General features: G+C 35.3%; 1 protein-coding gene and 1 long non-coding RNA gene across 6 annotated transcripts in view; one reads left to right on the top strand and one right to left on the bottom strand.

Annotated features, from left to right (window-relative positions):
• LOC129048189 (uncharacterized) overlaps positions 1-15,942 on the bottom strand; it is a 65,300-nt gene extending 49,358 nt beyond the window's left edge. For both annotated transcript variants that reach the window (XR_008510311.1, XR_008510310.1), the window contains exons 1-2: positions 15,810-15,942; positions 8,371-8,511 (exon numbers count right to left, since the gene is read on the bottom strand). This is a non-coding gene — a long non-coding RNA (uncharacterized LOC129048189). The remainder of the gene's footprint in view (positions 1-8,370; positions 8,512-15,809) is intronic.
• NEBL (nebulette) overlaps positions 1-19,404 on the top strand; it is a 518,729-nt gene that overhangs the window by 437,428 nt on the left and 61,897 nt on the right. The window contains exons 8-12 of one of the 4 annotated variants that reach the window (XM_024253876.2): positions 1,663-1,776; positions 3,162-3,266; positions 8,878-8,982; positions 11,020-11,127; positions 16,147-16,257. The exons of the other annotated variants lie outside the window; for them this stretch is intronic. Of the exons in view, the coding sequence (XP_024109644.1) occupies positions 1,663-1,776; positions 3,162-3,266; positions 8,878-8,982; positions 11,020-11,127; positions 16,147-16,257 (543 nt within the window). The remainder of the gene's footprint in view (positions 1-1,662; positions 1,777-3,161; positions 3,267-8,877; positions 8,983-11,019; positions 11,128-16,146; positions 16,258-19,404) is intronic. 4 annotated transcript variants of the gene reach the window in all.

The raw sequence follows: 19,404 nt of genomic DNA, 5'->3' as shown, positions 1-19,404 counted from the left end.
AGTGGCTCACGCCTGTAATCCCAGCACTTTGGGAGTCCAAGGTGGGTGGATCACAAGGTCAGGAGATCGAGACCATCCTGGCTAACATGGTGAAGCCCCGTCTCTGCTAAAACTACAAAAAATTAGCTGGGCGTGGTGGTGAGCACCTGTAGTCCCAGCTACTCAGGAGGCTAAGGCAGGAGCATGGCGTGAACTCGGGAGGCGGAGCTTGCAGTGAGCCGAGATCGCGCCACTGCACTCCAGCCTGGGTGACAGAGCAAGACTCCATCTCAAAAAAAAAAAAAAAAAAAAAAAGAATAAGACTGTATATTTAAGGGAGGACCAGGCAGAGTGAATCATTGCTTTTGTTCCAGCTACTGTATAAAGTACTGAAGGAAATCTAAATTTATTTCATTTGTAATTTTGTTATTGATTTCAAGACACAAAATAATAAAGTCAGTTTTTCTTTTTTTAAAGAGGTCTTGCTGATTACTTAAAATCAATTTGTAAGGTATTGAAAATATCAGAAAGTTGTTATTATCAAATGGGACCAGAAAATATTCCCTATAAACCATCTCAAAATATTTACCAAATGCTGTATTCCCACCAAGATTTTCTCTAGCTCTCTCTCATAGGTTCCAAACATGTGTCCCTGAAGGAGAGCATCACCCTATGTACGCCTAAAATATATGATGAGAGCCATCCCAAATTGCTTTTTAATAAAGTCTTCTGCAAGACAGAGCATTTAGATGTATGAATAAAGGTGCATTATCAGAATGCTGTTAGAAAACAAAACATGGTAATAATTATAACATGAGAAAAATATTATGAGAGAACAAAACAGCTTACTTTGACCTGTGAAATCAATACACCCTTTCCTGGCTACAGTAAGTTAGAGGGGGTGTGACATGTGAGTAGCTAAGTTTTCTTTTTTTTTTGTAGTGAACTTTTGTTTATATTCTAATTAGTTATGACATGAATTCTCATATTTCTCTATGCATGGAGAAAAATATATTCCTACCAAAAAAGTTGATAATCCCTTTTTGGTTGTTCTAAGGGTCCTTTAAAAGGAGAAAAATAATTTAGAGAGAGTATTGGAGATGGTTTTCCTGCTGAATAAATTGTGGAGTTAAAGCAGAGAAAGTTTTAAATTGACGTTAAATTGACCCAGGACATTTCAGAAAATGTAATTCCTAAAACTAAATTTTTGAGCAAATGAAGTATAGGAAATGATGAGGAAAACTGTGGTACATGTCATGCTCTTTATTTGGAATAATTCCCTTAGGAAAATTTATATTTAAATTCTGGGGCCTAGAATCTATTTTCTAAATGTGTTAGACCTTAAGACATTTGTGGTCTAGGTTTCTAACTGATCATAGATTATAGAAATGCAGAAATGAAAACTGACATTTAAAAATCTTCGTGTTTTAGTGCATAATTCTCAGTAATAGGATTTGAGTTCATGCCTAATTGCATTTGTGATCAATGTAGAAGTAGAGTTTTTTAATTAAAAATAAAAACTTTTGTCCCTAATTAAGCTTTGTAGAAGGAGATGGATACCAGGAATTTAAACTTTGCAACCATTCATTTTTAAGGTAGCTTTTATTTTATCTACATGAAAATCAAATGTGTTACTTTTAAATGTAAAGATACATGTACTATTTATCTTTTCTTTTATGACAGATTAAATACAAAGAAAAATTTGATAATGAAATGAAGGATAAGAAACATCATTACAATCCTCTTGAAAGTGCTTCTTTTAGGCAGAATCAGCTTGCTGCGACATTGGCAAGCAATGTAAGTTGTAATTCATAGAAAATTATTTTCAATATCTTTTGATTCTTTTTTTTTTAGAATCGACTGTGTTGTAATTACTGATACTTAATCAAAATAATGTAGCTTCCAAGTAATTTGTAGTTGAACTGAAGCATATTTTTCTAAAGCTTTTTCTGAGAAAAATATATTATTGTAATTAATTTTTAATGGCTACTGATTACTAATTAGTTAATAAGTAGGAATAGTGTTGCAAATGAAGTTATTATATCTGTTCAAGAGTAGAAATAGATTGTAGAATTTTGCGGAGAAGTGGTCTGTATTACCACAAATTAGTGGTTAGGACAGTAGTTACCTCATGTAATTATGGCTATGAAATTGAGTTTATTGTAAAATACTGCCTGGTACATGGTAATTTATCATATAAAGAAGTTTTTAGAAATTTTACTTTAATGCCTTACAATTTATTTTTTATCCCTTGTGTAAAGGCTGTGAAATACTTCCTTAAGTGATTTGTTTTCATTCCGTGTTTTTAAAAATAATCAAAATTCATTTTACAAGAAATGATGTTTTAAATTCTTGTTAGAATTAGACAGAGTATAAAAACAGCAACATCAAAAAATTGATTACTTTGCTATAGTTGAAAATATTTAGATTTCCTTTTCAAGTATAAAAATTATGTATTATTGATCTGTTGCTTTGTTAGAAATAGAGATGAAATATACTTAAAGGAACATGGAACGTAGTGCTGAAAGCTGAAGGTTTGGCATCAGATTGCTTGGACCTAAATCCTGTTTCATCACGTATTACTATGTCTTTGTCTTTCTGTGCCTCAGTTTTCTTATCTATAAAATGGGGCTACTTAAAATACCTACTTAATAAAGAGGTTATTGTGGAGATTCAATACTTAATACATATAAAGGATTTTAGAAAAGTGGCACATCGTAAGTGTGTGATATGTTTGCTATCAATATTTTATTATTACTGTTATTATATTTTCAAAAAGTTGCTTTAAAAAAGTCTGTGGTGATAGGATGGGAAACATCAAAATCCTCAAATCTCCGCAAAGCATGATTGAAATACTGTAGTAATTTCTAAAGAATAAAGTGGCTATTCTCTTTATTTTTTGAAAGCAGAGTTACTGTGAAAATTACTTTATTCTGTTAATATTACCCTTCCTGAATATGTAAACAACAAAAGGAATTATCCAAGTATTTTCAAGCCCATGTAGAAATAACTTTTTAAAATTCATTCAGTAGTAAATCAGCACCATCTAGTGGCTCCTTGTAAATTCGTCTGTCAATTTACCACTAAATAGTCCTACTTTATGACGTATGAAAAATGCAATAATGCAAAAGCATAATATTTTCTTCTCCTAGATGGTATTTTGTTCCATGTTATTTTCATAGGTGAAGTACAAGAAAGACATTCAAAATATGCATGATCCAGTTTCAGATCTCCCAAATTTGTTGTTTCTAGACCATGTTTTGAAAGCCAGCAAAATGCTCAGCGGCGTAAGTGGTTCATCTAGTGGCAACCGTAGTTGCCTTGTGGTTCCAAGAAGCCCATATGTCTGCAGCGTTCATGTGCTCACCTGCTTCCTTAGAAGGCCTGTGCCTCACTCCTCCCTCGATAACTAACTCATTGAAAAATAGTCCTCTGCTTGCAGAAATCCCACTGGAGCTGTCACTTTGCAAAGGAGGTTCTTGCTTGCTCTCCAGTATCTCCTGCATACAACTATACTTCAAAGTGTCTGCACAGTGGCCTTTCCATCATCCTTCTTTCCCTTACTTCATCTGTGTTAGATTAAAGCCGCTTGAAGTTGAGGCTCTCAAGTCAGGGATATTTTATTTTATGCAGGCCAGACCAGAGTGTCTTGTATTTAGTTCGCCTTCACTAGCATGAAAAATTGTCTTAGTCTAAACTGTATTTTCTCTGAAAATAATTCCTAACAGCATTTATACTGCACTGACACATTGCTTTTAGTCTTGTCATGGTTTCCATGTTCTCGATCAAGGCAACCAGAAGAGAAGGGTGAGTTCTTCATGTCTTGATGAAAATATCTGGGTGCACTGCCCGCACGGTCAGTCCCGCAGGACTCTCACTACCCTGAATGCTGTTTCAACCCATAAGTACATCAGGACCCTGACTTCGCTAGCTCTCGTAACTGACAACCCTAAGTCACATTTGGCTCCATTTTGTACATCTCAGGATGCCCCATGCTGGCAATGAGCTCTTATTTGACCATAAATTATTTCCATACCTATTTTAATAATCACTCTCTCATTCACTCACTTGCTCAAAATTAATCATAATTTATTGAATATTTGCTTTGGGCCAGGCGTAGATCAGATGCAGAAATATATGTTGGGGAAGACATGAGAAAAAATGAAGATAGTTGTCTTCAGTTGATGGGCCTAGACTTAGAAATCTATAGGCAAAACTTAGTTTCCAGACAGTTAAATAATGAGATACAGCTTCAGGTCAATTTTAGAAATAATCTATACTTGGCGTCAGTGTTTTGAAATGTATGTTTATTATTTTTTAAGCCTCCTTTCTGGAATATCACTGCCACTGTCTTCCTTCCTTAATGGTATTATGCATGCAAATAATTCATACAGAGTTTTTGAAAGTTTTTTTTTTTCTGGCTGGGCATGGTGTTTCATGCCTGTAATCCCAGCACTGAGGGAGGCGGGTGGATCACTTGAGGTCAGAAGTTCAAGGCTAGCCTGGCCAACACGGTAAAACCCTGTCTCTACTACAAAGATAAAGATTAGCCAGGTGTGGTGGTGGGTGTCTATAATCCCAGCTACTCAGGAGACTGAGGCAGGAGAATCATTTGAACCTGGGAGGTTGCAGTGAGCTGAGATGGCACCAGTGCGCTCCAGCCTAGGCAAGAGTGAGACTCTCTCTAAAAAATAAGCAAATAAATAGAGTAAAAGAAAATAAAAATAAATTTATTTTTTTCTTTAATCATTGGTCCTTGGATGAAAAGCAGTACATTAGCATTTCCAGGCTATTGAACAGGGAATGGAGGTTGGAGGAGCATTTGGAGGGCCCAGAATTGGCAGTCAGTTCCAGGACACTTACATCATGCTGGCTTGCACTTCAGTCTTCATTCCCACACCTCTTTGTACATTCCTCTACTCCTTGAGTGTCTCTGTTTCTTTTTTCTCCACGACTCATAGATATGCTCCTAAAATTGATATATTTCTATTCCCTGAGCCCCCTGCTTTCTTCACATTCATTCTTTGGCATCCGGTTTTCATCATGGAAGTGGCATTTGCCCTTGACCTTTCTCTAGCCATACTTAGCTTCAATTTCCTAGGGACGTGGGGATTCATGTGTAAATAAGCCAATAAAAATATCATGGTGGTAATTTCAACATTTGGTGGCTGGAAGAAAGCGTGCTACTCCTACGCGATATTTCTTTTCAAGAACGTTGACCTTTATTTTATAATAACAGAGAAAAAAATTGCAGTCTAATATAAGTTGTTTCTATCATCTCTTCAACAGAGAAAACGCAGCAAAGTCATATGTTACTTATTTCATATATCATATATAAAGTTTAGATCTTCATTTAGGTGGTGCTTTTGCCTAGAGGACAGATTTATTTTTCCCCATAGACAAATTGTGATTTAGTGACTACTTCACGGGAGAGAAAGATTTAAAAATGTGTTCCTTTTGAAGTGTCTGCTTACAAAGTTGTGTACATTGTATCCAAGCTGTGTACATTTGCTCAACTTTATTGTATGTTAGAATGGCCTCCTTTATCTAGCATTTGTGAAGAAACAAAGAATAGCCTACTTTAACATTTTAATGTAAAAAATTGAAATTTTGTTGATTTATAAATTAAAAGATTGAATAAGATTGCTCAACAAGAGATATTCTGCCAAAATTATCCATTTGTCATAGTAGCTATTGTTTTAAAGACCCCTAGATGTCTTTAGCAACATTAGAATTACTTTTATTTTAACCCAAACTCTATAGAGTGATATGAGTGCCTTAATTAGTGTGTGAAACCATTCTAATTAAAGTTTTGGAAAACATTTTCCCTGGAAAATGGACCTCTGGTAGTGTTCAGTTTCTTTTATAACTTTACATAAAGTAAGAAATATATATTTTGTGTTACTCTGTGTATCTCCCACTAGGAGGCAACAGAGACTGTTATATAAGGAAAGACACATATTCGAAGTTCTTTTGCAGATCTTAATACAATTAAGTTTTCCTTGTTTTTTTTTGTTTTTGTTTTCTTAAATAGGAGTTTCTGAAATTCTTTGTAACTAAAATGGATAATTGTGTTGGGAACAATATTTACTGAATTTTTCAGTATATATTCATTATTTTGGATATATTAATATGTATTTGTTGTGGATTTTAACTCAGTAATGGACTATATTGTAGCTTGTTACATTCATGATTATTTTATAAATACATGTTATAAGATAACTTCTAATCAGATTATAAAGTCTATATTATTATCTTTCTTTCCAGATTTTAACTGGTTAAAAAAAAAACACCTTTTTTTTTTTTTAAGTCGGAGTCTCCCTCTGTCTCCAGGCTGGAGTGCAGTGGCACGGTCTCAGCTCACTGCAACCTCCGCCTCCCAGGTTCAAGCGATTCTCCTGCCTCAGCCTCCTGAGTAGCTGGGACTACCACTACTACTATTACTAGGTGCGCCCCACCACTCCCAGCTAATTTTGTATTTTTAGTAGAGGTGGGGTTTGACCATGTTGGCCAAGGATAGTCTCGATCTCTTGACCTCGTGATCCACCTGCTTCTGCCTCCCAAAGTTCTGGGATTACAGGTGTGAGCCACCATGCCTAGCCAAAAAAAGGCTTTTTAAAAAAACAATTAGAGGAGCCAAAATTTATAACTTGTTTCTTTCAATCAAGATGTACTCTGTGGGCTAGGTGTAGTAGCTCCTGTCTGTAATCCCAGCATTTTGGGAGGCCAAGGCAGGAGGATGGCTTGAGGCCAGGAGTTTGAGACCAGTGTGGGCAACATAGTGGGACCCTAGCTCCACAAAAAATAAAGAAATTAGCTAGGCATGGTGACATGCACCTATAGCCCCAGGTACTTGGGAGGCTAAGATGGGAAGATTGCTTGAGCCCAGGAGGTCAAGGCTGCAGTGAGCCATGATCCCTCCACTGCCCTCCAGCCTGGGTGACAGAGCAAGACCCTGTCCAAAGGAAAAAAAAAAAAAGTACTATATGAACATTTTCCTGACCTTCGTGGTGGGTGCTTGCCTCCCTGATTTTATTCTGGTTAGGTTTGGGGGAACATATATTGCAGCTCCCTAATTGACTGCAAGCACTTGAGGCCAGGCTCCCTATGAGGACTATTGCTTTGTCTCACATGAAAGGGCAGCTGTCTTGTGGCAGGCCACTTGGGCATCTGTTCCATTCCTAGCACTGGGCTTTCTTCCTTTTTCACTCTGAAATCCCTGGAGCATCCCCTAAGATCAAAATGCAAATTTCCTTATGGCCAGCTCTTTCCTGCTCCCTTTCAAATACTGTTTTTGGATCGCTCTACTCTATTGCCATTTTTACTGGCACCCCGTTGTTGCCTAATAAGCAACTAACTATCTTTAGCTTCTTAAGTCTCTATAGCCTTGCGTCTTTAAGAGCTACCATTTGCTTCTAAAGGTCTTTTCCAAATAAGGCAAAATAACAAAGTGTCCAATCTCCAATGGTAGAAATCATGAAATAATCATTTTTAAAATTTTCTAATTTATAATTGTTATTGATACATAATGGTTGTATATATTTATGGGATAAATGTAATGTTTTGATACAGACATACAGTGTGTATTGATCAAATTAGGATAATTGAGGTATCCATCAGTTCAAGCATTTGTAATTTCTTTCTGTTAGGAACATTTCAATTCCACTCTTAGTTATTTTAAAATGTACAATAAATTATTGTTAACTATGGTCACCCTATTGTGACATTGAATACTAGATCTTAAACTCATTCTCTCTAACTGTATTTTTGCACCCCTTAACCATCTGCACTTTATCTCCTCTCCCCACCACTCTTCCCAGCTGCTGGTAACCATCATTCTACTCTGTCTTCATAAGTTCAGCCTCCCAAGTAGCTGGGGCTATAGGTGCATGTCACCACGCCCAGCTAATTTCTTTATTTTTTGTAGAACTGGGGTCTCACTATTTTAGCTCCCACATATGAGTGAGAACATGTGAAATCTGTTGTTCTGTGCCTGGCTTGTTTAACTTAGCATAATGACCTCCAGTTCCATCCATGTTGTTGCAAATGGCAGGGTCTCATTCATTTTTGTGGCTGTATAGTATTCCATTGTGTATATGTACCACATTTTCTTTATTCATTCATCTGTTGATGGACACTTAGGTTGCTAATGAAACAATTTTTGTCGTATTGCTGCCTGTTACATTTAGCATCTTTCAGTGGCCAAACTTGGCATCCTGTTCAATTTGGTGTCTTCCAAATTCAACTTTTTGTCTATATGTCCAAATAGTAGCCTTCATCCAATTTTTTCACCTTGAAAACTCAACTGACTGTTCCAAGATTTCTCAATTTCTCTTCTAGGCACCTTTTACCCTTTCCTTTTAGGAAAAATAGTTGAATTATTTCTCTTACATTTTCCTTGTGACCGTCAATCTTCTTCATGGTAGAGTCTTTTTGTATAGGACTTTTTTCTTCCTTGCCTCTGGTTTTCTTTTCCTCTGTTCTTTTTGCTTTTCTTTCCTTCTCTTCTTTTGAACAGTATTAAATATATTCCTGTCATAAGATAAGAGCAAGACAAATTAACTTTAGTTTTCCCCACTTTACCTATTTCCACGCGTCCCAGCGCTAGCTTTCTGTTGCCACTCCCTGGTGTTGTGCATATCCTTTACATTATGTTTGCGGTTAATTGTCCTCTGCCTCTCTTACGTGTTTCATATGCTGACCTAGAGCAGGTCTGTCTTGCATTGTCTGTGTATCTCAGTGTCAGAAACCTCCTACCTGCCAGCCAACTGCAGATGGGGACTTGGCAACAGCTTTGCGGCTCTTGGTGGCTTGTAATGTGCAGTTTGCATTTCTAAGTATTGATTGCTCTTATCAGTCTCTTTGATTCTAAATTTATTTTCACATTCTGTATTTTAGCGAGAATATAAAAAGCTCTTTGAGGAAAACAAAGGAATGTATCATTTTGATGCAGATGCTGTGGAACATCTGCACCATAAAGGCAATGCCATCCTCCAAAGTCAGGTACGCACTTGCTGGCACCTACCCTCCCTGCCAGGAACCTGTAACCATCCTGAGGCCCGTCGCTCACTGCCGTGCGTCTTAACTGAGAATGTACAGTTGCAGAAAAGAATAAATCCTGAGAATATTAACATTACTTTTGAAAATCTCAAACACTATTTGCTATGTGTGTATTGGGGTCAGGGGAGCTTGAACCATATTTCAATCTAGAGGCATTTTATAAAATAACCGTTACTTCACATAATTAAAAAGTTACAAGATAGGAATTAATTAAACTATGGTCAAACTACATGATGATTTAAATTTTTCTAGTGTCTTGATTTGTCATTTTGAGCAGTAACATTAATTTTCCAGATGCAAGGTTTATTATAATTTCTTATTTCAATTATAATTGTTATTAAAAAGGGAATACAATATTACTAATGTATTCTTGATTAATATTTTTTCCAGTATGAAATTCTACGTACCCCCTGAATAAACTTAAAAAAGAATTCTCTCTAGCATACTTTAAAGTCGTTATCTATTTTTTTAAATTCTGAGCTTCAATAGTTGCAAAAGATGTCAGTTCCAGCATCTGTTAAGATAAAATATTATATCACTCTTTTAAATGTATTCTGTGGAACTTAAAGTCCATAATAATTTCATACTCACCTTCATTGGTTTTAAAAATATACAGAACAGTTCCCCTTTAAGTTTGCAAATATACATCATTTCTAAAAATTTCTTATTTTCATTTCATTTATTACACAAAATTTTTGTTTGAGATGGAGTCTCGCACTGTCACCCTGGCTGGAGTGCAATGGCATGATCTCGGTTCACTGCAACCTCTGCTTGCTGGGTTCAAGCGATTCTCCTGCCTCAGCCTCCTGAGTAGCAGAGATTACAGGTGCATGCCACCACGCCTGGCTAAATTTTTTTTTTTTTTCTTTTTTTTTTGGTAAAGACGGGGTTTCACTGTATTGGCCAGGCTGTTCTCAAACTCCTGATCTTGTGATCTGCCTGCCTTGGCCTCCCAAAGTGCTGGGATTACAGGTGTGAGCCACTGCACCCGGCCGTTTCACAAAATTCTATCCTAGTGGTGTATGCTATTATACTTCCCGATACTTTTATTGATCACTCTATCATACTCTTTGCAACAAAATTACGTCTACAAATAGGTATTTTAAAATGTGTCATATTTCCTGTTTCATAAAGTTCTAAGTTTGAAAAATTTCTCTTGGGTTGAATTATCATTAACATTATTATTTTAATAACTTAAGAAATAATTTTATAGATAATTATTTAACAAATTTTATCAAGAGCACATTTCTGAATGAAATGAAGTATAAAAACTTCTATGAGTTTAATTTTAAACAGTATATTGCTTAAAAAGCCAACCATTCTGATGGCTTACATATTATTTTTTGTTATTGGAAGATAAAAAATATCACTCATTTTATAAACCGAAGTAAGATGAGGATTGACTGTAATTGAATTAAATAATTCATAATATGATATTAAATATTGCATAGTGAAATTGATATAAATCATATAAGGTCTGTGTGTTTTACTCAGTGTCTATGAAAAAATTCAGCATCCTTGGAGGACATCATCCTCCCTTTGACAGAAGAAATAGAGAATCATACCCATGTTTTCTTTCTTGTTCTTGATTTACCAATAGACATCAATGCAACTTCAAGGATCTCTCTCTTTCCCACACCTGCTACCTATGTGTGTATGCCATTTGCATATACATGTAAAACCCCATATATATGATACATATCTATATATTCCAGCCATTTGACAGGACACTTTATACTACTCCTAGAACTACATTAGTTAGTTGTTTTAAATTATTTTTATCCCTTAAGAAATTTTATATTACCTGTTTACTTTCCTTGTATGTCATTAACCAAAGGGAACCCAGTGATCAACCTAAATGGCCAGAATAATATGATTTTAGACAACAAGATGACTAGTTGTGAACATATATTTTTTCTTACTTTGCTCTGTTTGTATAAGGACTTTCGATTTATATATGCTTTTCTTTTTCCAATGAAGGTTAAATATAAAGAAGAATATGAGAAAAATAAGGGAAAGCCAATGCTTGAATTTGTTGAGACACCATCATATCAAGCTTCAAAGGAGGCTCAAAAGATGCAAAGTGAAGTAGGTCAATTAGTTTGTTACTAATTGTTTAATGTAAATTTGATGTTTTGTCATTTGAAAGGATGCAGAATGTTCAGTGGGTCTAGAAGAAAGAGTGCTGCTCTGGGTAGATTCAAGGACCTGCTTTCTAGACCCAGCCACCCACTGTCTGGGATCTTGTCTAGGTCATTGAGTTTATCTGGTCCTTAGCTTTTCTCATTGGTGAATATGGATCTCAAGCTAGAAGAGCTTTTAAAGTCCCCCTCAGTTCTAATTTTCTATGATAATATAACTGACACTTTCAGATGTTAATTTTAGCTTTTGCCTTTCAGATGTTAATGTAAAACTATGATGAGTTCATAAAAACTAAAAACGAATAGCAGGTTGCTTTATTTACCTGGCCCTTTCTTTTTTCAATGAAAATAGAACTAACATTTTAAAAATACTTAATGCATGCTAGGCAATATGCTAAGAGTCTTATATATGTCAGCTCATTTAATCCTCAAAGTAATGATGCTAGGAAGGTGTTCTCTGTAGATTAAGAATGTGTCTACTGAAATTGTCTTAGATGAAATTCTGTATCCAGTAAATGTTAATGTTTTAGGACCTGGTCAAAATCATGAATGATTCCCTTTTTTCTTTAGTTTATGTTTTAGTCTGTTTTGTGTGGCTATAACAGAATACGACAGACTGGGCAATTTATAAAGAGCAGAGATTAATTTCTTTCAGTTCTGGAGGCTGGGAAGTTCAAAATCCAAGGATTCACATCTGTCAAGGGTCTTCTTGCTGCATCATCCCATGGCAGAAGGTGGAAAGACAGAGAGTGCTTGCACACGCCTTAGAGGAGGAGATGGGAAACTCATCCTTTTATCAGGAACCCAACCCCATGATAACAAAACCATTCCCATGATACTGGCATCAATCCATTCATGAGGCAGAGCCCTTATGGCCTAATCACCTCTTAGAGTTCCTACCCCCCAACACTGTTGCATTGGGGATTGAGTTTTCAACACACGAACTTTGGGGGGACACATTCAAAGCATAGGCAACATATTTGATTGATTATTTTTTTTTCAATTAACAGTTAAGGGTGTTTTCTACTTACCTACTTTATTCTCAACCTAAGATTATGCTAAGTAACATCTCAATATTCCCCACACTTTTTTTTCCTCTGTTCCAGCGAGACTTATTTGTGTGTGTATGTGTGTGTGTTTTCCTTCCTTTTCAGGATCAGACACACAAGGTTTTGTCTGCAACCTATATCAAAGTTTTATGGGTGCAGCTGGGTTCTTAATGCAAAGGGACAGAAATAGTGGATGCTGGTCTCAGTCCAATACAACCTTGATGCTTCATGCTAGGCATGCTCAATGAATAAGATCCTTTGTGTTGCCCAATAACAACATCAAAACAGGCAGAAATGATAACTTGTGGGCAAAAATACTCTCAGGAATTTTGTGAGCATTACCCGTGCTATTCGTTGAAATGTTATAATTCATCTTCTTGGGAAAAAGGCACTCAAATATTACCGTGGTTTATTGAATAGACAAAGTTGTTTAATTTCTTCTTCAAGCAAAAAGGAAAAAAAATTACTTGTATTTTTCATGTCTTATTCAGTGGTCTCCATTCTTTTTGGCACCAAGGACTGGTTTCATGGAAGACAATTTTTCCATGGACTGGCGAGTGGTGGTGGTGGTGGAAGGGATGGTTTTAGGATGAAACTGTTCCATCTCAGATCATCAGGCTTTAGTTAGGTTCTCATAAGGAGTGCACAACCTAGATCCCTTGCATGCACTGTTCATAATAGGGTTTGCACTCCTATGAGAATCTAATGCCACCACTGATCTGACAGGAGGCAGAGCTCAGGCAGGAATGCTCCCTCACCCTTGCTCACCTCCTGCTTTGCTACCGGGTTGCTAACTGGCCATGGTTGCTCTTGGTCCATGGTCTAAGGATTGGGGACTTCTGTCTTGTATCTTCTTAAGCCAATGAAGAGGAATCTGATAAAGCAATATCAAGTAACCATTTTGATTAAATTAGTTATTTGTTTCAAGTGAATTGATACTAGTGAATTTGGTCAAAGTTCAGAAACCCTACAAAAATTTACATTTAATGGAATAAATTTCCCTAGAATATCTTTTCTTCCTTTAAATAATAGTTTGTAAACACTGTATAAAGTATATAAAGTATTTTATACATTCTTTCCATTGCTTTACTATCTTCCACTGCAGCAGTACTTTTTGGATGGAGTAGAGCCACCCAATGAATGTCCCCATTTTGTAGAGATAATGTGGCCATTGTCACTGACTCACAGCCCAGAGAAAGGTTTCTATTTTCAGGAGCTATCATAGTGCTTTTGCTTAGTGGGTCTTCTGAAAGGTTAACCCATTTCCCATTTAGAAAAAAAAATGTGCAGTTTGCTGCCAGCACTGATTTAATTTTACATAAACATACTCTTTGAGGCTGAAGCAAATCGGACCTGATTTTCAACGTGAAAAAAAAATATAAAAACTGTTCTTGGAGTTATTTCTAAACAGACCTTGTCTCTAATTCTAATGGAACAGACAGGTTTATAATGTTACATTAGGATTAGAGACAAGAGTATTCTTGAGGCGAAAGGGAAATGGGTTAAGACAATATGAAGTTGTTAACATACATTTTCACTGAAAGACACAGGGATCAAAAATCACTTTCGTTTTCTGAGAACACTTCTGGCAGCATCAGTATTTCAGGCTGGGCCTCCTCTTCCAGTTTCCTCCCCTGCTCTTTTCCGTTTACCCCCTCCCCTCTTCTTTGATCCTCAGCCCTAGAAACATTCATGCTGAGCGCCGTTTTATCATTCTGCTTGCACAGTTTCTTAACTTTTTTATTTACTTCTGTGGATAACTTTCCTTTCACCGATAAATCCAGAAACTTATAATTCATGATTAATATATTTGAATACTATGTTTCTGTAGTAGAAATGACAGTAATTTATGATTTGGGATTTTAGATAGTCTCTCTTTTCTTCACCCAACTTCTTCTCTCACTCTTGCCAAGTGAGACATGTTTTCCCTGACATATATTCCCTTTAATTATAGTCATTGACTATTAGATATTTTAGGCTCAACCATCATTTCTTGAGAAGAGTGAAATCTTTCAGTAGAAAGTATCTTTGGACCCAATTCATATGCTAAAGGCTAGAAAAATAAAGTAGCTAAAAATCTTAGACAAAGTTTGATGTAAAAAATGTTTTTAAATATAGGACTGATTAAGTAGGTATAAAGAGAATCATCTGTCTTAGAGATGTTTTTTTTATTCCCGAGAGGTAGGTTTGACTATGAGTTTCTCAAGGAACCTCTTACAGGTAAACTTAAGTATTTATGATCCCAGGAGGAGCCACTGGTATCTTTGCTATGGCCTATAATTAAGTTTATCATGCTTTCTTCCAATGCCAGATATAGGTTTAATGTGTGTGTTTTCTGGAGGAAATCTTTAAATTTGGCTTGAAAAGTTCTTTGTCTTATTTCACAAATACAGCTTTCTTCAAAAAGCATACCCAAAAGGTTTTTTTTTTTTCTAGCTATATATTTTGGCTACTTCTAGTCATAATTAACCTCCCTTAATGACTTACTTCAGTAAAATAACTTTTTTTTTTTTTTTCCAGAAGGGCTTTTTGAAGTGAAATAGCTGATGTAAATGAATGCATGAATGCATAGACATATTTCTGTTTCACCATTTAAAGAGTCCTTTTTAGCCTGGAGATGCCCTAGATTCAGCCTTGTAACTGTTATCTCTACTAATTCCACATAAGGAAGAGGAAAGTTTCTAGTCGTTGTTTTTGGTCATTGTATCTCAGTTCTTTAGTTCAGGATGTTCTCAATGCAACTGGTTATTTAGCTTTGTTAGACTTTCAGAACATCCTTTGTTTGTCTCCTTGTGGCTGTATCCACATCGTTTGTTAGATTGCTGTATGGAACACATGTGCTAAGTGAGGAGACAGCATGCTTCTCTTATTCTCCTTCATGTTTTAGAGACATTATTTATAAAATTACCTATCTCTGTAATGAATAAATAATGAACCGGGAAATAGCTTCTCATTTTGCTTGAATAACAATTTCATGCAGAATTTATTTACTTTTATCATTTTAGAGATGCAATTTGAACAAAATATTTGGCTGAAAAAATCTGGGCCCTTGTTTAGTATTTCCATATTTCACATGGATGGATATTTTTGTTATTTAGAGAGGCTGTCTTTATGGTCATAAAGCATGCATTATCACTGATTTTTCAAATGTGTAGTTCAAGTGTTAGAATTTAGAGAATCATAGCCAAAGAGTGGTAGAGTGTGTTAAAAAGGGTAATGGTGGTCTGAATCTAAGCCCCCAACTATCACCGTCGCATCTACCTTTCATTTCTTGTTGTGAACTCTCACTTAAAGGAGGAGTTCAGTTATAAGGTTCAAGATAAAATTCTCCTCACAGCACAACTTCATTCATTTCAAACACCATAGATGGTAGAGAAATATTCTCAAGTCCAAAATCATTAAAGGGAAACCACCTCCCTAACCCTCAGGCATCATTACATTTTAGAAGTCATATTTCCTGAATTTGCAAAAATCTGATGAAGAAGGATGATGGGGACATGAATGTTAATACTGCTTGGGTTTGATGGTGGTTTGAATGGCTTCCGTGCCACCAGATTTTCCCGTCAGTGGATCCACTCACCTTGGAGTAAACCAATTGGGGGATCCAGTCAAATAGCCAGTCTTGTTGGTTCTCCTCCAAAAAATGGGCTGATGTTAATCCTAGGCTTGTAAGATGTTAGGAAGCCTCACTTAGAATGATTTACCAGAGGCAGTGTCCACTTAATAATTCTCCTTTGTTTGGTAGAATTCTAAAATTTGTGATAAAGTTGAACTTATTTCCCTGTTGATAGAATGCCCCTTAGGTGGTAGAACTACCTAAGAAAACATCATTTTTGTTCTGGGAACTCTTGTTCAAATCTCTTTTCAATGGTCACTAATATTTGCTAACTTTAAAATTATGTGGTCTTATTTAACAGAAAGTTTACAAAGAGGATTTTGAGAAGGAGATTAAAGGAAGGTCATCACTGGATTTAGACAAAACTCCAGAATTTTTACATGTAAAGTACATCACCAGTCTTCTGAGGGAGGTACGATCTTGGTGTTTATTATTAAATATCACAAAGAAAAGTAAAGAAATAACCCAGGAAATATTTACCTAATTCTCTACTAATTCAGTGTTTGAGATATTAAGGCATTACTCTTTTTTTTCACTTTGATCTTCAATAATAAAGTTTTGCATTTTCATTAAAAGCAAGAAAGTGTGTGTTAACATTTCCAGTTAAAGTTTCCAGATTTCCTGGGAAAACTTGCAACAGCCTGGTTTTTTGTTTTAATTGTAGCTCAGAAGCTCTATAAATAGTTTTATAGTTTTATAGCAGTTTTTAAAAAAACGTTTTGAATATGGGTGGAGAGAGCTTGATTCTTTCAAATTTAATTATTATAAAAACATTTTAGAACCAGCTTTTCCTGTCACTTTCCTGCAGCAAATGTCTCTAAAGGAAGGAGGAAAAAGACCAGAGTTCTCTCCCTCTCTTTACATTTGATATCAGAAATAAGATGCTCACATGTGAAGGTCTGGATAAATGCTACATTACTTATAAGTAGTTTGTGTTCTAAGTAGGGAAAAATAATATACTTAACATATAGAACAGAGGAACTCATGTCCACTTTTTATTTTATTCTCTGCAAAAATTTCCCCAAAAACATAATGTTGCACTTTTTGCTCACAAGTAATATATTAAACTTTCTTAATATTAAGACCTTAAAATTAAAAATATCATGTCTATAGTTCACCCCTTTAAAAGCTATTTTTTTTTGTTTTTTAAATGGCCAAAATGTAGCTCATAGCTTTTCCAAATCTGCTTACATACTCTTTATATTAAGGGAAAGTGTTCCATAAGTATAAATGTAGTACATAATGTAATATATGTATATATATTATACACAATATAATAATATATATTATGTGATATATAAATGGAATATATATTACCTATATATATGAGATTTCATTTCATTTTGAATTTTTGAACTGAGAAAACTATTCCTGAAGGAAATCTCTTAGACCAGTGAAATAAATTTGAGATTAATTACCTATAGGAGCACATCATCATGAACTTCTTTAATAAGCAAATGCTAACTGGCCATACCATCTAACTGGTTTTAGAAATTTAATGTGATTCAGTGTTGTAATATATATTGTGCTGAAATAGACATGTAATTCCTATAAGAGTTATCTTGCTACACTGTCTTTTCTCACTTCTAGTTCCTGGTAAAATTTTTGAAGTTGAAGGCTAAGCAAATGGCAACTTCCTAGAGAGTAGAGCTGTGGGTATTAGAGGCTAGGGACATAGTGGCAGGAGGAGAGAATGGGGAGAGGTTGGTTAATGGATACAAAGGAATGAGCTCTGGTGTTCTGCAGCACTGTAAGGTGAATATGGTTAACTATAATTGATTGGATATGTTTAATAAGCTAGAAGAGAGGATTTTGAGTGTTCACAACACAAAGAAATGATACATGTTTGAGGTGATGGATATGCTAATTACCCTGATGGGATCATTATATGTTGTGTACATGTATTAAAATATCACTCTGTATCCCATAAATATGTACAATTATGTGTCAACTAAAAATAAGAGGAAAAAAGAGAAATAGTTGGCCATAAGGCTTTTCGGAAGAAAAAAGTTTAATAATACTTTTTAAAAGAATTTTAAATAATGACAACTTCCTACTACTGTTGTCTTCCATTTAAAAATACACTATTTATGTTAATTTTTTTAAAGGAGAATCTTTTTTTTATCACTTATATACTAATGGCAATGTGAAGTCTATTTTGAGATTCATAAATGACTTTACTATGTGCCATTGCCTTTTTCTTTTATTCCTGTTTTGGAGTGAGTCTTGATTTATTAATTCAGAATACATGCATCAGGGTAGGAAAAGGCTCAGAACACTATATTGTATTGGTCTGTTCTGGCTGCTATAACAAAATACCACAGACTAAGTGGATTAACCAACAGACTTTTCTCAAAGTTCTGGGGACTGGGAAGTCCAAGATGAAGGTGCTGGCAGATTTGATTCTTAGCGAGGGCCCTCTTCCCAGCTTGCAGACAGACACCTTTGTGCTGTGACTTCAGTAGAGGGATAGAACTGTGGTGTTTTTCCTCCTTCATTTAGAGATATTAATCTTATCAAGGGAGTCCCACTCTCACAATCCCATCTAACCCTAATCACCTCCCAAAGGTCCCACCTTCAAGTACGGTCACAATGGGGGCTAGGGCTTCAACATATGGGTTTTGGTGGGACAGAAACGTTTAGTTCATAACAACTATGATGCCAGGTGAAATAAGCCAGGCACCGAAAGACAAATCCTGCATATTCTCAATTTTATGTGGAGTCTAAAACACTTGAATTCCTAGAAGCAGAAAGTAGAATGGTGGTTACAGAGGCTGCAGGGTGGTAGGAATGGGAAGGTGATAGTCAAAGAGTTCAAAATCTTTAAACGGGAGGAATACTTTTTTTGAGATCTAGTGCACAGTGTGGTGAAGATAGTACATAGTGCACTTCAAAATTGCTAAGAGAGTAAATTTCAAATGTTCTCACCACAAAAAAGTAAATATTTGAGGTAATGGATATATTATTTAGATTGATTTAATTATTCCACATTGTATTCATAAATTATGACATAATTTTATACCCCATAAATATACACAAGCATAAATTGTCAACTTCCAATAACAATTTTTTAAAAATTAAAAAATTAACTTAAAAAATAGTTATAGCTTGTCTAATTTGAAAAAGAGGACTTTTGGTAACTTAATTAAATTATTAGTTCCCTTTCTAAGTGTAAGCATTTAGCTTCAAATGAACTTTGCATTTTTTACTTTGTGGTTTTTACATTGACATTGCATTAGAGTGTTCAAAGTATTATTTTATACTTCATTTCCTATGATTTCCCTCATTGCCCTTTGACATTACTAGAACAAGTATTTTTATTTTCGTTTCACCAGGGTGGAAATCAAGGTTGAGCTACTTAAAAGTCCTCCCAAAGGTCACACCACCAAATAAATGAAAGAGGTCTGACTTTCACCTGGGTCATTTGACTCATATCATTCCAAAATTATAAAACAGCCCATTCCAATGTCTAGTAAGCTATTAGTTGAGCAGAGGACAGGCTAATTTAATTATATTGGATGAAGGGAAAGTAACATGAAATTAACCCTAGAATTAACTG

Source organism: Pongo abelii, chromosome 8 (genome assembly GCF_028885655.2).
Source record: "Pongo abelii isolate AG06213 chromosome 8, NHGRI_mPonAbe1-v2.0_pri, whole genome shotgun sequence".
Taxonomy (NCBI): Eukaryota; Metazoa; Chordata; class Mammalia; order Primates; family Hominidae; genus Pongo; species Pongo abelii.
The sequence above is the reverse complement of the archived record's forward strand: the minus strand, read 5'-3'. Positions and strand labels throughout refer to the sequence as shown.